Consider the following 18733-nt stretch of genomic DNA (forward strand, 5'->3'; position numbering starts at 1 on the left):
ATCACATGACCTTGTCATCTTTTCTGGCAATCCTTATTTTTCCTAGTGAAGCCCCTAGAAATGTCCATTACATAACAGTTACGAGAAACTGTGTACATTGTGCAACTGCAACATATCGTTTGCATGTGTAAATAATCAGTTTCATTCTTCGGGAAATTGTAACCGAGAGGTTTCTTACATTGGGATTTTTTTTCTTTTATGTACAGGTAAATTCTTTATACTTTATGAAGAGAAAAAAACTGAGTGAATTCCCCGTCCACAAGTAAATGACGGTTGTGGCATATGTAACGACTCTGAAGCAGGTCTGGACTGGCCGTAGCGGGCATCGGGCGTTTGCCTGGGAGGCTAGAATGGTGGGGACCAGTTTTGTAGCAGCGGGCGGCGGTTTTGTTACTAGGGGCCGGTTTTGCAGCGGTTTTGCTGCAAATGTAAAAAAAAGCAACATTGCTGGATGCTGGTTTTGTTAAGCAGCAATGCCTCATGCTTGCACAATGCCCCCCCCCCCCCACCCGGTGGGGGTCGATCCGACGACATTGCCTGGGTGTGTTTAGGCTCCCAGTCCAGCCCTCCTCTGAAGGTGCGATACAGCACAAAAAATGAGATCATTTGATTTCCCCATACAGCCATAGGCTTGTTTACGGCTCAGTTAAAGTTTGGGTACAGACCCACCTTTTTCAGTCCTGGAAGCCAGGGTTTACTTTCTCCGTCTTTTATTGCAGATTTTTTGTAGATTGCAGATCACATTTATCGACTCACTCATACTAAACGGAGTACTTTACATTACACACAGGGCCGGATTCACAAAGGTAACTTTACACATTTGAGTAAGTTTACACTTTTTCAGTATTCTCAAAACTGAGGGGCATATTATCAAGGGGGTTTATCTCCGCTTTTTTGGCTTTAAAAGCCAAGAAAGCGGAGATAATATTATCTCCCTATTACCTAGCTGTCGCTAACACCAGTTAGCGACAGCTAGTAGGAGATAGAGACCATCTTGGGCCCCACTTTGCATTTCAGTGATATTTATCACTAATGACATGCAAAGTGGGCGTGCCAAGATGTTAGCGACTGGAAACAGTCGCTAACATCGCTATCTCCTATTACCAACTTTTGGAGATATTCGCGCTTAGCGCGAATATCTCCAAAAGCTAACACCTGCCCTGAGCAGTTCTTAGCCATGTTATCCAATGGGAGGTGGATAACATGGCTAAGAGCATTAGCTCGGTAATGCATGAATATCGCGGACTTTTCAGCGATATTCATGCTTTGCGGCGATTTTTATCGCATTTGCCATAAACCTTGGTAATACCAAGGTTTATTTGCGGTAAAAATCGCCGCAGCTCAGCGGTAAATTTTTGTCTCTAACCAAGCAATAGCGATAATTATCACTATTGCTTGGTAATATGTCCCTGAATTTTATAGTAAGTTAACGAGTGCAGATACTCCGCAGTCTGCGCATAAAAACCTGCACTTAAAAGGATAGGCCTGTACAAGCTTTTTAAATGTGTAGTTCTCCAGCCCTACTGAGGAGTCTCCACACTCATAAACTTACTATTAAATTGGAATTTTGCGAATACTACAAAAGAATAAACTTACAGAAATGTGCAAGTTTGCCTTTGGGAATGAGGCCCCAGTATGTTGTTTGCTTACACTTCATCAATAGTCTTGCACTCCTCACAGCCTTTTTAGGCAAACTGCTATGGCTTGAACATTGATTTTAGAAATATGAACTGTTTTATGACATAGTGATGGGACTTTAGCTAAGACAGTGTTTTATAACATAGAGGAGACATGCAAATCTTCTCAATCCCCTGATTCTTAGCGGTTGCCAACTATGACCACTCACAAATGGTTCTCTAGTATGAACATCAATACAACCTTTTGCAATGTTACTCAGAACCATTAAGTTTGATTAACTACACTAACTCACATGTAGCTTAAATCCCTTTACTCAACTATTTCCACTACCTTTAATATTTCATATGTGGCTGTCCGAATGGAATTAAATAAATAAATATATAATTGAATAATTATGTCCAGAAATAGATAAATACACAAATAAACTGCCCAAGAGGTGCCTTAAGTTCCTAGGATTGTGCGTAGCCGTGGCACATTGTAACTCGTTGAAAGAAAAGTAGGTGAACATTTAAATTTGCTTTATGCAACTCGTTCATCCAACTAGACCTAAAAGCTAAAAGGGTCTCAAACATCCACTAATAAGAGTGGCATATTTGTGGAAACAGTTAAGTACCCCAAGGCAATATTTAATCTCTAGGTGCAGTTGAATTGCATTTCTTACTTTAGGCCTTGTATTCTTTTCATTATCGCTAGGGAAATAAATATATAGTGTAGATTATATTGCCGATTAAGTTACCCTTATCCCAAAGTCTCCTTGAGTGCAGATTTGCCATTTTGCTCTTTCGGTTCAGACGCCAGGTCTTAATTTTTATTTGGTTTACCTTTTTTAACAAAGCTTAGAAAGAAATCTTGTGGCACTTTTGAGGGTGGCATTGACATTGTCCCAAACCTCTGCCACTTTGCAATCCAATAAGAGGGGGAAGATCAGACTCACATTCTCACCTACTATATATCCATTCTAACAAACACTCAAGCATTCTTAATTTGGGAGGTGGTGACCCCTCCCAACTAATTAGACACAACTTAGTAAAGCCTAAACGCAGTTCTTAGAGACTCTCTGCCTAGCCCCAAGCAAATCCTAGAGACGTTCCTATTAAGTTCGAGCAGAAGTAACAATATTTTTGCCAATAATTTAAAAAAAATAAGAACAAATTAAATGAACAATAGACACCTCGATCAGTAATAGTGGATAAGGGGATCCATAGATCTGAATTTTTGAAGTTATGAAAGTAAAAATGGCCTTAAAAAATGCAAAGCACCATTGAAAAACAACAGTACATTGTTAACCAGGACCTCCAAGTGATTTCAGACTAATCACCCACTGAAGCCATTGGTTTTGGTGCCAAAAGCTCAGAGTGGGACATAGGGAAATTTCGCAGCAAACTAGGTCACTTTGTTAGACTTTTTGGCTGAGCTCCTGTTGAGCCCAATTTCAGACCAGCTAAAAGCGTCAATTGGGACAAACCTCGTCTTCTGGCCCGCCTTCAGCGCGACCTTACTGGTCAAGTCTCAGCACATTGTTCTAATCCTCTGGAGTTGAAAAAAATGACTGTCCCACTTTTCTCCAACTGCTGAGAAAGCTCTTTCTGGTCAGTCCTATAGCCCTCCGGCCCCCAGGCCAAGCTTCAAGGCACCAGATGTCTATAAAATAGTTATCAGATGTTTAAGATTTCTGTGGTCAACTGGGCACTCTTGCATTCAAAAGCCCTTCTACTTTTTTGTGTACCTGGAGTGGGAAAACAGAAGGCCCATCACTTTGGCCTTGGAAAACAGTTGCAGTTCATGGGTCTCAGCAGAAGTCAGGTATCCTTGAGTTCTCTTCTGACGTTAACCCCTTCCATGCTGATGACGGCCCCCAGCCATCATGCACTACGGTGCTCGTGTGCTGATGACGGTTGGGGGCCGTCATAAACCCGCCCACTCGCGATTCTGCCGCACAGGCGCAGAATCGCGGCCACATGGAAGGGGTTAAGAGTCAGAGGCCGTCTTTCTTCCAGCACAGCATTCTTCAGATGGACTCCTGATAGGCACAGGAATATTCAAGGCAGGTGGTGGTGAGGTGCCAGTCTTATCTTATCCACAAGCCAGTGATTGGAGATGTTTCCTTACTCAATTCTGGCTACTTTCTTGCCCTTTGTCCACCACCTTATACAGCACTTCCTTTTTGCAATTCTGTACAGTTACAGAAAAGCCCTGGTTTTAGGATGGCAGACACCAGGCAACCCTCTCTCGAGCTCTCTTCCATCCTGTCAATTTGTCTCATGGTCAGAACTGGTTCTCCTTCCTGCTGGGGTTGGAGCCAAAGGGCCTAGGAGGGTTCCTGGAATAAATGGAAGCAGATCCTTTCTGCTCCAGTTGGGATCTGTGGGTCAAAAGAAGAAGCATTGAGGTTGTCTTTTTATAGGCAGCTCTCCTGCACCTTACTCGGATGGGTAATACGGTTCTGAGTGGACAGTAGTTAATACCACATTGTTGTCCCTGGGCACAGATGCAGGCTATTAACTATAAACTAAAGTCATTAACTGGGAACGCCAGAGATGCATATTCCAGCTCTGGAGGTCTGGAGTGGTAGAACTGACTTGAAGCCAATTCTGGCTTAGGGTGCCTAGTGTACATTTGTGCGAATGCACGTTTCCACTAACATCAGCAAAAGCATAACTCATTATTAAATCAGACTTTGAAAATTAAACTTGGAAGTATTTCTCCAGCATTTTCCCAAGGAAAACTGGTAAATAAATACTTTACTATAAATAAATATTTTAATCACAACCAGGCCTGTCTCGTGTATGGAAAACAAAGGTAAACCTACACAGAGGAAATAGCATTAAGGCCTTTAGTTACTTTTGTGTGCTTTTTTAATACAGTATGCATTTTGTTGTGTGGACTTATATGGCACACTTTAGTAGTGACTTATTAAAATATGAAAATAGGTTGCCTTACATGGCAAAGGGACATTTTTTGTCACGTGTTACTGCTGTGCCTTTAAACTGAAGCCCTATATTTACAACAGGGGGTGGTGAGGGACAGAGTCTCTGAATTAAACAGAATACTCTCACCCTGTCAAGAGATCAGGGCTAGATCTAACACCGTTTTTTAGCTCACTGCACCATCCCAGTTTCAGAACCTGGCTGTATGCAAATTAGTCTGTTCCTGTCCCAGTGCATGATTGGAACAGGACAAACCAAACCACAGAAGCCTATTCTTACACTGGGAAGGAAACAAGCTCCCGGGGACCGGTTTCTGGCATTACAGCCGTCTTCGGCCCAGTTTGCTTGAATCCTGATGGTGCAATGAGCAAGGGTCTCACATCTGAGAATACCCTTCCACGCTTAGGGTGGACAAAAATATTTACAAAAAGGGGTGGTGAGGGACAGAGTCTCTGAATTAAGCAGAAAGCTCTCACCCAGTCAAAAGATCAGGGCTAGATCCAACACCGTTTTTTAGCTCACTGCACCATCCCAGTTTCAGAACCTGGCTGTATGCAAATTAGTCTGTTCCTGTCCCAGTGCATGATGGGAACAGGACAAACCAAACCACAGAAGCCAATTCTTACACTGGGAAGGAAACAAGCTCCCGGGGACCGGTTTCTGGCATTACAGCCGTCTTCGGCCCAGTTTGCTTGAATCCTGATGGTGCAATGAGCAAGGGTCTCACATCTGAGAATACCCTTCCACGCTTAGGGTGGACAAAAATATTTACAAAAAGGGGTGGTGAGGGACAGAGTCTCTGAATTAAGCAGAAAGCTCTCACCCAGTCAAAAGATCAGGGCTAGATCCAACACCGTTTTTTAGCTCACTGCACCATCCCAGTTTCAGAACCTGGCTGTATGCAAATTAGTCTGTTCCTGTCCCAGTGCATGATGGGAACAGGACAAACCAAACCACAGAAGCCAATTCTTACACTGGGAAGGAAACAAGCTCCCGGGGACCGGTTTCTGGCATTACAGCCGTCTTCGGCCCAGTTTGCTTGAATCCTGATGGTGCAATGAGCAAGGGTCTCACATCTGAGAATACCCTTCCACGCTTAGGGTGGACAAAAATATTTACAAAAAGGGGTGGTGAGGGACAGAGTCTCTGAATTAAGCAGAAAGCTCTCACCCAGTCAAAAGATCAGGGCTAGATCCAACACCGTTTTTTAGCTCACTGCACCATCCCAGTTTCAGAACCTGGCTGTATGCAAATTAGTCTGTTCCTGTCCCAGTGCATGATGGGAACAGGACAAACCAAACCACAGAAGCCAATTCTTACACTGGGAAGGAAACAAGCTCCCGGGGACCGGTTTCTGGCATTACAGCCGTCTTCGGCCCAGTTTGCTTGAATCCTGATGGTGCAATGAGCAAGGGTCTCACATCTGAGAATACCCTTCCACGCTTAGGGTGGACAAAAATATTTACAAAAAGGGGTGGTGAGGGACAGAGTCTCTGAATTAAGCAGAAAGCTCTCACCCAGTCAAAAGATCAGGGCTAGATCCAACACCGTTTTTTAGCTCACTGCACCATCCCAGTTTCAGAACCTGGCTGTATGCAAATTAGTCTGTTCCTGTCCCAGTGCATGATGGGAACAGGACAAACCAAACCACAGAAGCCAATTCTTACACTGGGAAGGAAACAAGCTCCCGGGGACCGGTTTCTGGCATTACAGCCGTCTTTGGCCCAGTTTGCTTGAATCCTGATGGTGCAATGAGCAAGGGTCTCACATCTGAGAATACCCTTCCACGCTTAGGGTGGACAAAAATATTTACAAAAAGGGGTGGTGAGGGACAGAGTCTCTGAATTAAGCAGAAAGCTCTCACTTTGTTCATCACCACCCCCTTTTCTGAATCGTTTTTGGCCACTATAGGTGTGGCAGGGTTTACTCAGGCATGAGTCCCTTTCTCACTGCTCCATCAGGATTCAAGCAAGCCGGGCCGAAGACGGCTGAAATGCCAGAAACCGGTCCCCGGTAGCTTGTCTCCTTTCTGGTGAAGAATTGGCTTAGTAGTTTAGTCTGCCCTGTTCCCATGATGCACTGGGCCAGGGACAGACTGATTTGCATATAGCCAGGTTCTGATCTGGGATGGGGCAGTGAGATAAATAACGGTGATGGATCAAGCCCTGATCTTTGGACTGGGTAAGAGTGGTCTGCTCAATTCAGACACTTTGTTCATCACCACCCCCTTTTCTGAATCGTTTTTGGCCACTATAGGTGTGCAGGGTTTACTCAGACATGAGTCCCTTTCTCACTGCTCCATCAGGATTCAAGCAAGCCGGGCCGAAGACGGCTGAAATGCCAGAAACCGGTCCCCGGTAGCTTGTCTCCTTTCTGGTGAAGAATTGGCTTGGTAGTTTAGTCTGCCCTGTTCCCATGATGCACTGGGCCAGGGACAGACTGATTTGCATATAGCCAGGTTCTGATCTGGGATGGGGCAGTGAGATAAATAACGGTGATGGATCAAGCCCTGATCTTTGGACTGGGTAAGAGTGGTCTGCTCAATTCAGACACTTTGTTCATCACCACCCCCTTTTCTGAATCGTTTTTGGCCACTATAGGTGTGGCAGGGTTTACTCAGACATGAGTCCCTTTCTCACTGCTCCATCAGGATTCAAGCAAGCCGGGCCGAAGACGGCTGAAATGCCAGAAACCGGTCCCCGGTAGCTTGTCTCCTTTCTGGTGAAGAATTGGCTTGGTAGTTTAGTCTGCCCTGTTCCCATGATGCACTGGGCCAGGGACAGACTGATTTGCATATAGACAGGTTCTGATCTGGGATGGGGCAGTGAGATAAATAACGGTGATGGATCAAGCCCTGATCTTTGGACTGGGTAAGAGTGGTCTGCTCAATTCAGACACTTTGTTCATCACCACCCCCTTTTCTGAATCGTTTTTGGCCACTATAGGTGTGGCAGGGTTTACTCAGACATGAGTCCCTTTCTCACTGCTCCATCAGGATTCAAGCAAGCCGGGCCGAAGACGGCTGAAATGCCAGAAACCGGTCCCCGGTAGCTTGTCTCCTTTCTGGTGAAGAATTGGCTTGGTAGTTTAGTCTGCCCTGTTCCCATGATGCACTGGGCCAGGGACAGACTGATTTGCATATAGCCAGGTTCTGATCTGGGATGGGGCAGTGAGATAAATAACGGTGATGGATCAAGCCCTGATCTTTGGACTGGGTAAGAGTGGTCTGCTCAATTCAGATACTTTGTTCATCACCACCCCCTTTTCTGAATCGTTTTTGGCCACTATAGGTGTGGCAGGGTTTACTCAGACATGAGTCCCTTTCTCACTGCTCCATCAGGATTCAAGCAAGCCGGGCCGAAGACGGCTGAAATGCCAGAAACCGGTCCCCGGTAGCTTGTCTCCTTTCTGGTGTAGAATTGGCTTGGTAGTTTAGTCTGCCCTGTTCCCATGATGCACTGGGCCAGGGACAGACTGATTTGCATATAGCCAGGTTCTGATCTGGGATGGGGCAGTGAGATAAATAACGGTGATGGATCAAGCCCTGATCTTTGGACTGGGTAAGAGTGGTCTGCTCAATTCAGACACTTTGTTCATCACCACCCCCTTTTCTGAATCGTTTTTGGCCACTATAGGTGTGGCAGGGTTTACTCAGACATGAGTCCCTTTCTCACTGCTCCATCAGGATTCAAGCAAGCCGGGCCGAAGACGGCTGAAATGCCAGAAACCGGTCCCCGGTAGCTTGTCTCCTTTCTGGTGAAGAATTGGCTTGGTAGTTTAGTCTGCCCTGTTCCCATGATGCACTGGGCCAGGGACAGACTGATTTGCATATAGCCAGGTTCTGATCTGGGATGGGGCAGTGAGATAAATAACGGTGATGGATCAAGCCCTGATCTTTGGACTGGGTAAGAGTGGTCTGCTCAATTCAGACACTTTGTTCATCACCACCCCCTTTTCTGAATCGTTTTTGGCCACTATAGGTGTGGCAGGGTTTACTCAGACATGAGTCCCTTTCTCACTGCTCCATCAGGATTCAAGCAAGCCGGGCCGAAGACGGCTGAAATGCCAGAAACCGGTCCCCGGTAGCTTGTCTCCTTTCTGGTGAAGAATTGGCTTGGTAGTTTAGTCTGCCCTGTTCCCATGATGCACTGGGCCAGGGACAGACTGATTTGCATATAGCCAGGTTCTGATCTGGGATGGGGCAGTGAGATAAATAACGGTGATGGATCAAGCCCTGATCTTTGGACTGGGTAAGAGTGGTCTGCTCAATTCAGACACTTTGTTCATCACCACCCCCTTTTCTGAATCGTTTTTGGCCACTATAGGTGTGGCAGGGTTTACTCAGACATGAGTCCCTTTCTCACTGCTCCATCAGGATTCAAGCAAGCCGGGCCGAAGACGGCTGAAATGCCAGAAACCGGTCCCCGGTAGCTTGTCTCCTTTCTGGTGAAGAATTGGCTTGGTAGTTTAGTCTGCCCTGTTCCCATGATGCACTGGGCCAGGGACAGACTGATTTGCATATAGCCAGGTTCTGATCTGGGATGGGGCAGTGAGATAAATAACGGTGATGGATCAAGCCCTGATCTTTGGACTGGGTAAGAGTGGTCTGCTCAATTCAGACACTTTGTTCATCACCACCCCCTTTTCTGAATCGTTTTTGGCCACTATAGGTGTGGCAGGGTTTACTCAGACATGAGTCCCTTTCTCACTGCTCCATCAGGATTCAAGCAAGCCGGGCCGAAGACGGCTGAAATGCCAGAAACCGGTCCCCGGTAGCTTGTCTCCTTTCTGGTGAAGAATTGGCTTGGTAGTTTAGTCTGCCCTGTTCCCATGATGCACTGGGCCAGGGACAGACTGATTTGCATATAGCCAGGTTCTGATCTGGGATGGGGCAGTGAGATAAATAACGGTGATGGATCAAGCCCTGATCTTTGGACTGGGTAAGAGTGGTCTGCTCAATTCAGACACTTTGTTCATCACCACCCCCTTTTCTGAATCGTTTAAACTGAAGCCCAGCCAGAGCAAAGTGGTGCTCTTAGAAGCCATATATTTTTGTCATGTATGCGAGTGGTGTAAATGCATGCTGCAGACTACATAGGCCATTCAACTCAAATGCAGTTATAGTGAGTTCTGCACCATCTACTATGGCCTTACACGAAAGGCACAGAGATCAACTGGGTGGAACGATTGTTTACCAATGCTATTTTTGCGTCAGATCATACACACTGCAGTACTGAGCAGCAGTGCTGCAATGTCAACAGCCCCTAATCCAGCAAAACTAGAACCCACAAGAAGCCAAAACATTCAGGGGGATCAAGCAAACAAAGTGAATTTACTACACATACCCTAAGGTGGGACTCAAATGTCATGAGAAACATTGAAAGAGAGTCAGAACAGAGACACCAGTCACCCAGTACTGAAAGCAGGGCCAGTTCACAGTTCGAAACCAATACTGACTAGCTGGGATACCCAGTGACACACCAGAAATACTTCCCTACTCTAACAGTTATACAACCAAATGAGTCTGGTGTTTAGCTCAAATCACTCTGCTACTCATGAGTGACCTTAGATCATTGCAACCCAAGAGGGTAAAGACTGATGTGAACAATCTTATAACTTCTGTGGACAGCATATATTAGCCATCAATGTCCAGTGATTTAAGTACTAGGCTTGTTGAAGCAATCCAGTTGAAGATGCATTGTGGAGAAGCGTGGCTCAGTGGTTAGAGGCAGCAGACCCGGAAGCTGAGATCGACCGTGGACCAGGGTTCGATTCCCCGCCTCGGCGGGTCTCGGGCTCAAAATTCCACGACTCGACAATTCTCGCTCTGGTGCCTACTCAACTCCCGGGGTCACACTCTGCGACTCTGGGCAATAGCTTGCTTAATCTCCACTACGGCCCCTCGTGGCGGGATGCCTGGCTTTCACCTTGTGGACACCCTGCTGTGGTTTCTCACAGGGGAATACCAGGACGGGTTCCCTAAGCAAGCGCCGGGACGCTTACGGGCAGCTGTGCGCTTTACAAGTCCAGCACATTTACATTTACATTTAGAAGAAATGACCATTAATGTATTGACAATGCTAGTTGTCTAGTTCTGTTTAGAGTCTATGACATGTATGTAAGACATTACCAGATGCAGCCACACTGGTTTGTAGTATTTCATTCCCTAACTGCAAAACAATTTCATTTTAAATACAGATTACATCAGGGTACGTTCCTTCCCCTTTCTTATTTCTAAACTTCATCTGAGCGTACCTTTCTTCTTTTCTTCAAATCAACTTAACTATCATTTATCTGCATTTAGTCTTGCTTTAGGAGGGATTTTCAATATTAAATTCGGTGTCACTGTGAGGGACACTTTTAACTTTCAACAGGCATCTGCTGGATTAGAATGTGCTTTCATAAAAAGAACTGCATTGTAAAAAATAATTTTTAAAGGCATTCAGTGCAATCTTTGGACTATGGCTTCAAATTACTCAATTTATTCAACTGGTTTTCCTGTCTCCTAAAAGTATAATCTCACAGAATTTTGATAATATACTGGTTTGTACAATGGGCTCTAACTTACAATCACACCTCTTTTCTAACATTTTCCTGGCACAGTACATTTACAATGTGCAGTCTTGAGAAAGTTCTAGTAGATGGAAACATGTCAGCTGCTGACAGAGAACAGCTTTTGTGTTATTATCATACATAGCTGTTATGTGCTGTAATTAGAAGAAGAGACTCTGAATTGTTAGTACATTGATGGTGATGGCTGTCTATTCAAACCAATTTTACTGAACCAGTGTATATACTGGTTAAGGGCAATAAAGCCTTGAGCATTGAAGACCCCAGAGGAAGGTGCTGGGATTACAGCAGTGAGGATTCTAGCAGGAATGTACCAAACAGCACAGAGAAGGGACACTAGGTGCAGTGGGGGAAGGGTATATACATATAATTTCAGGTGCCTGGACAAGGATCAGACAGACTGGGAAAGATCAAGAAAAGTCATACACATGGGAATTGCAGATGGTCAGGAAAAGGTGTGGGAATGACAGAATGATGCAAGACAGATAATTCACTAATCAGAAAGGTAAGCAGAGAGCTGGGAATCTACAAGCTGGGGCCTTTGGAAATGAGATCAGAATTCAGAGACCTGACAAATGAAGATGTCCATCAGGGGCTTGTGGGGGTATCACAGAAGACCACTAGATCGGGGTTAGAAAGTAGCAGATATTTGACATGGAGAGAGAGACAGGGAGGTTGAGAAGGAAGTGGCTTGAAGCAAAGGACCTGACAAGGAGAAATGTGGGAAGCTGAAGGCTTTAGGGAAAAGAATGGTCAGGGAAAGTCATGCAAGGGCTGAAGTAGTGAGGCTTTGTGAGCCAACACGGTTTCTCTTGGGGCAGGTGGAAGCCTCAGAGTGAAGGAGAATGTTCATGAGTCCTAGGGAAATTAAAAAGGGGCAAGCAGAACCCCAGAACGATGAAAGGAAATTGATACATAAAGAGATTGGGAAATATCAAGCATTAACATAGAGGCAGAGGTACCCTACCAACATATCTGAGATAACTTCTGACAATAGGAATCATCTACCTAACTGAGAGTAGTATTCAGACGCTTTTCTCTGTTCTTTAGTTTGGAGATTAAAATCTCACAGTCCTATTTAGATAGTTGCATTCTGGAGCCATCACATTATCTAATGCTGTGCACCAACCTTCCTTTCTGTGCAATCCACAATTGTTGGTTCTTTTGTTTAGTTATGATAAATTATTTCAGGAACTGCTTCCAACCCTCTCAAGAGTGTGCCTGGCATGCATTCTGTATTAACATAAATAAGAAAACATTTACAGCAATGTGTAACACTGAAACAACAAATCTAAATGTATTAAAATGCTGACTAAGGGTGAATGGTAAGTAGCACAGCAAAAAATATGCGCCTTTTAAGATAAAGTATTATGCAAATATTTGTTTTTCAGAATCCGCGGCTCAGTAAATCACGGTTCTTGATTTTATTCTAAACCACATCAGTCTCTTATTTTATACTAAAAGCACATTAGCAGCCTGCTTCCACTGCCATTAGCAGCAGAAAAATATTACATATGAAGAGTTGTTGTTATTTTCTCTAATGGAGAACAATGGGCAGTGTCACTTCCGGATTAAAAGCCAAAACTGAAACAAGCATTGGCAAAGACAACAGGTCTGACTTTACTGCATACAAACATGTTTGTAAATTATGTATACATGTGTTGCATGCACAAACATTGTTTATCAAATTGAAGTCTACCCTAGCCGCTTTCCAATGCCCGGCAGGAATAGAGTGGTCTTTTCAAATTACAATGGTCCATCATACATTCCAATTGAAGCACTTCCGGGAAGATGGAATGATGCACCAAATAGCCAGTAGATGAGGCGAGTGATTAATACTCCTCAGGGTGGAGCCTAAGTTCATTCTATGTATATAACCAAAAATGTATCACAATGCTTCTTGGAGACAGATGAACCTGTCAAACCAGCACTTAAAAGCATTAGGCGATCAAGACATGGGAATGGAGGAAGGGATCATAGAAACGTGAACATAGAGACAATTACCTTTGAATATATGATCGAAGCATCGTAATTCCCAGCAGAAAGAACATCATTATGGAGCACACCATCATCCCCAGGCCCAGCAGTATGGCACGGTCCTCTCCAGCCTTCAGCGCCGTCACAGTTTTCCTCTTGTCCAGAAGGTCGTGGTCCCTGATTTTTTGGTAAATATTTCTGAGATTGAAAACAGTATATTCTTACAGTAAGTTTACAATTCAATCAAAACATCCCTGAAAGGCGGGCAGCCTACCGCCGGGCCTGTCTAAGGGTACCTCCCATCCTGCGAATGTAGCCAAGGCTGGCTTCGCGGGCTGTAGGGCTGCGGGTGATACCGTAAGTCCTACTCCAGCCGTGGGACCAGCCCAGGAATCGGCGGCTATGGCTTTTTGGGAGCTGTACATTGTGACATAGGCAGGCGTTAATCGGGTCATGCTTTCCTGGGTGCAAAGCAACATTGTGAGAGTAAATTAACACCTTAGTTACACAATGCATGAACACACAGTATCAACAGTGTCATCACAGATGGAATACAAAACAATTAACTCCATGACCAACTCTCACTCTGATCTTTGTTCTTGTGGCCAAGGCCATGGATGCTCTATGATGGCCCTCAAAGGGAACTTCCAATCAGCTTTCAGGATCTCCACAATGAATATGCATGACATGCAGTCACATACAATGGATCTGAATGGAGAACATTTGCATATTGATTGGCCAATCTGAAAGCCTTGGAAGAAGCCATCCTTGAGAGTCACCAGCAAGGATCCATGATCAGGACTATGGTCATTATTGATAATTGAAGTATGGCGGGTACATGGCCAGGACATGGGTGTCATGTGACATCATGTCAATGATATGAAACCTCCCTCACATCTTTTACCTGTAGAAGTCGATATTGGAACTTTAAAGGTTATATTCCAAGAAAGAAAATGCACAAATTAATTATTTAAAACTTTTTAAGTAAGTGCAGTTCATCCGCAATTGAATTGTGCTGGCAGAACTCGGATAAATTAATCATTCTCCACTTCTTGAATTTACAAAATTATGAATTTATTTTGTCCAATCAAAACTCTTTGGGCCCGATTCACAGAATGAATTTAAGACTCAATCCTAAACTTACTACTACTTTGGTATTCACAGAATGCACTTACTACTTTTGGCATTCACAGAATGAACTTACTACTTTTGGTATTCACAGAGTCTGTCTTAAGTTTGTCTTAAGACAAACTTAAGACAAAATCCCAACTTCTGTGAATACCAAAAGTAGTAAGTTCATTCCCGGAATGCCAAAAGTAGTAAGTGCATTCTGTGAATACCAAAATAGTAGTAAGTTTAAGATTGAGTCTTAAGTTCATTCTGTGAATCGGGCCCAACGAATGTATCCACCTTTGATGGAAGGCGCTCATGCACATAGTCACTGTGTAGTCTTTTTTTCACACAAATAAACGGGAAAACACCAGAGGTGTTTAACTTTTTGATGAAAAAATCTGCAATAAGTCAATTTGCAGCGTTCCCCCTGCACAAGTGTTTTTGTGACTATCTAGCCAGTAATTGCCTAGAAAATATAATCACAGGTTTCATGAAAAATTACGAAATTTGAAACATGTCAAATAGAATTTATCGATTTGGTTCGACTCCAGTCAAAATTAAACACACTTCTAGTCTTAACAGCCTTAAATATGTATTTGGCATTTTCTTTTTGTCTGGGGGGATAACAATACCATTTTGAGACTTAGCTTGACAATTATTAGTTACCTTTGAGTTACTAATGTGAACAACTGTACAACACAGGTAAGGCCTGACAATATAACAGATTTCTAAATGTACTACTAGGTTTACTCCACAGCAGAAATTTGGTGGGCAACTATTCAGTCCCTCTTTGTCTTCGATGTTAATACACCCTCTGGCAAAATCTCATTATATATTTACCAAATACACTTGTACAAACATTATTTGCTATTGTTCGGAAAAAAAAGAAATACTGAAATGTTTAACAACATTACACTCCCCCACTCAAAGCCAACACCACACACGTCACATTCATGTCAGCCACTGTTGCAGAACTTGCCTTGATTTACAACTTCTTGCCAGGCATGTCCCAGAATACCATTCTGCAGGCAAATCACACTGCAAATTCCACACCAGCAAGTAACAATACTGCAGGGCACCGTAATCCTAGGGTGCAGGGTTACCAGCAGCGGTTTCTTCGTGAGGGCGGAGGAGCGTCATCCACCACCCGTTGCGAGCTAAGCAAAAGCGATGTAAACAATAAAATAACAGTGACATTATTTAATTGACATTTTATTATTCACAAAGCCACGGCAGCTGTCAGCCTGGCCGGGAGCCGAGATAAAGGAGGGACGTCTCCTCTGTTGCACTGGTGACGAGGCAGGCCAAACATTAGAAAAGTGAACAAGTCAGTTTGGCCGACTGTCTTGAGCCGGCCAAACGGACATGCGCACTTTGCAGGTCTCCCCCAGCTGTCTTAGACAGCTGGCGGGAGACCAAGCAAAGGGCCTAAGGGAGCGTCTAGCCAGCCTGCTCCACCCAATCCAGGCGCTGCTCTCATGCAGCATGAGAGCAGCGCCTGGATTGGTTAGGGAAGTTTCCTCTTCCACTAGTGACCGTCGGAGCCACGGACTGCAAGGACACAGAAGACGCAGGCAAGGTAAGTGCTTTTATTTTATTTGTAATCTAATTGTAGTGCATGCAAGTGCTTTTATTTGGTATTGTTTCATTAAATGTGTTTTTGGATGCGGTGGGGCACTAGCTTCGCCCCACCGCTTTTATTTGTTACCAGCCGCACCTGTTACCACAGTATTGCAAATTATTTTATGATGAATTTAGAACCAGCCAAAAAAATCGATGTCTCCACAGCAATTTCAACAGTGCTTAAATTCATTTCGTGTGTTTCTACCCAAGTGCTATTCTGGTTTTATCCCGGTGAGACGCGGATGAGGAGACCTCTGAGTCCACGTATCACCTGTAATTCTGATTTGGGTGGAAACTCCTATTAACCCAAAATGGGAATTAAAAGTGAACTTATAGTGAGACCCTTTGTGGTTTTTAATATCATGTCCCAAATTCTGATGTTATGTGTTCTTAGTGTGTTCGAGGTTGGTCCAGGATGGCTGGACCATTGCCAGGTGTTCATGGTTTGCACAGAAAAAAAAAATGGAATTAGTTGACATATGTGTTGATGTTGTTGAAAATCTGCCATCCGTAGGGGCTGCCTAGACCTACATTCAGGGCCACTGGAATTCTGGAATACTGCGGTGTTTTCAGCATAATTAGGAATTTGCAGGAGTTTGCCACAAAATCCAATATCTGCTGCATAATCTGCAGATTGTAACCAAAAATCATTTTCTTTCTACCTCTAACACTTCAATAGTTATTTTAAAAAAATGCTGCAACACGTGCTCTTGTGCATTAGAAGGTCTGTTGCAAAGGTGACTGGTCATTTTTCAGTTACTTACAGATGGACACCTCCTCGAGAGGTAGCTGTTCGCGCTATACAAGTATCAGTATTATGTATTTGGATGTGGAACTGGTACTAATGAAGTGAAACTTTTTCCCAGAAAGTGCTATTATTTGTTAACCACATCCATGCTGGTGACGGAACCACTCCGTCACCAGCCACGGACGCGCTGTGTGGTGACGGAGTGGTTATGTCACGGCCCGACCGGCGCGCCTGCGCTGCACTGATTTTGCGCCTGCGCGACGCATTCTATTGAGTGGGCTGGGCCGTTACGGAACCACTCCGTCATAAGCACAGCGTGCCCGTGGCTCGTGACGGAGTGGTTCCGTCACCAGCATGGTGGCGCTGCGCAGCCCCCCCCTCCGCCCCAGTGGCGCGGTGGAATTACCACTGCAGCCAAGGGGTTAAAAATGACAAAATAATGAAGTTATCCTAACACAAACTGTGCTGCATTAAACCGCATAGTTTGTGTTTTCTTGCCACATAAGTTAGTCAACATTGCTCCATAATTTAGAGCTATCCTGCTGCATAATTTTAGTCGACCTGCCTACAATGAACACCTCACCCATAGCGTGCAATCGTCTCGCGACCAGTAGCATTTTGTTGATTAAATATCGGTACTGCTGCTTGAAAAAAAGCCATTTGTGCACTTAATGAAGATTCTACAGAGGTGTCCATAGGGAAAGGCTTACTGCCTTCCTAAGTAGGACCAATGAGAATAAATGGAATCCTCTCAGAGTTTGTGACACTCACAGAATGCCCCAGGATAAAAACCAAAGCAAGGGAAGTGTACTTTATCCCTGGTTTCAGAGTGAACTAAGATGTGGCCTGTTGTCAAGAGACACATAACTGTAGAATGTTACATTTTATACTGCTGTAGAGGAAGGACACAGGATATCACTTAAAAAGGTAAGGCTATTAATTTATAGAAATATAAAAAGGACTACACATGTTTAGCATGGGGATTGTCAAAATGTCATAGCTGGGCCCTTCCATCATGGTAGCATGAAAGGGAGCCACCACTAGTGGGCACTGCACCATCACTGAAGACAATCTAACAAATTATATTTTAGAAGCAGGATCATTACTATCCGATAATCTACAAAACCAACCCCTCCAATTTCAGTACTGGGTCTTACGCCTATCGGTAACATTCTCTTAGTGGTCCTTCGCTGGAGCAGCTGTGCGCGTAATAAATGTTCATAACATAACATAACTTATGCAGTCTGTAAGTGCCTGATTCACAAAGATATTTCTATGAGTAGCTGCATCTTGCTGCAGACTTAAGTAAATGTTGCACCTGAATTGTCAGACATGAGTCACAAATGATTTACTGTGAGCTGTTGTGCCTATTCCAGGCATATGAGTGATTTACTTATGGAATTCCAGGAGTAAATCATACATAATCAGGGAAGCAAAGATTTGTACAGAAGGAGTCATGATAGTTCGCATGTGTGCTGGGGGATTTATGTAGAGCAATGCTAGCTGAGAGACAGGCAAACTTTGAACCGAAGGGTGAAGCACCATATGGTTAATGCAATGGAGCAGCCAGAACATTTAAATACCCCTCACACTTTGAATTATAGCCCTTATGGCACCAAGCAAGTGAAGTAAGTCATTGTGACACTCCCTAGAAGAGCTTGCTTGCCTCATTCTTACAAACATCTATTCATTTATCCTGTCATCCTTCCATTCACACGCTGAAATCCACCATTTTATCTTGGCATTGTAACATCAATTCTATCATTCATCCATCATTCAGTCTGTCCATCCATATCCAAATCCATCCACCCATCTATCTATTCTTTCTCTTATCCAACCCCTTTCATCCATCCATTCATCCATCCATACTTTCAATCATCTATCCTTTTGCTCACCCGTTCATCCATCCTTTTGCTCATCCATCTATCCATAAATCAATCCTCCCTTTCACTCATCCATCCACCCTTTCACTCAGTCATTTATCCTTTCACTCTGTCATCCACCTTTTGATCCTTCCGTCCATCCACTTATCCATCAATCCTTTATCTTTTCCCTCACTAATCCATTGTTGCACTCACTCATCCACCCTTTCATTCAACCCTCCATCCATTCACCCTTTCACTCATTCAACCATCCA

The 18733-nt window shown here is 44.1% G+C and overlaps 1 protein-coding gene across 2 annotated transcripts in view; it reads right to left on the reverse strand.

Moving 5' to 3' along the window:
- Positions 1-18733, reverse strand: part of KCNMB2 (potassium calcium-activated channel subfamily M regulatory beta subunit 2) — a 197204-nt gene that overhangs the window by 89246 nt on the left and 89225 nt on the right. The window contains exon 3 of one of the 2 annotated variants that reach the window (XM_086944381.1): positions 13140-13289. In XM_086944381.1, the coding sequence (XP_086800507.1) occupies positions 13140-13289 (150 nt within the window). Of the gene's footprint in view, positions 1-13139; positions 13311-18733 lie in introns of both variants that reach the window. The other variant, XM_086944380.1, reaches the window with a different exon arrangement.

Source organism: Lissotriton vulgaris, chromosome 11 (assembly GCF_964263255.1).
Source record: "Lissotriton vulgaris chromosome 11, aLisVul1.2, whole genome shotgun sequence".
Lineage (NCBI taxonomy): Eukaryota > Metazoa > Chordata > Amphibia > Caudata > Salamandridae > Lissotriton > Lissotriton vulgaris.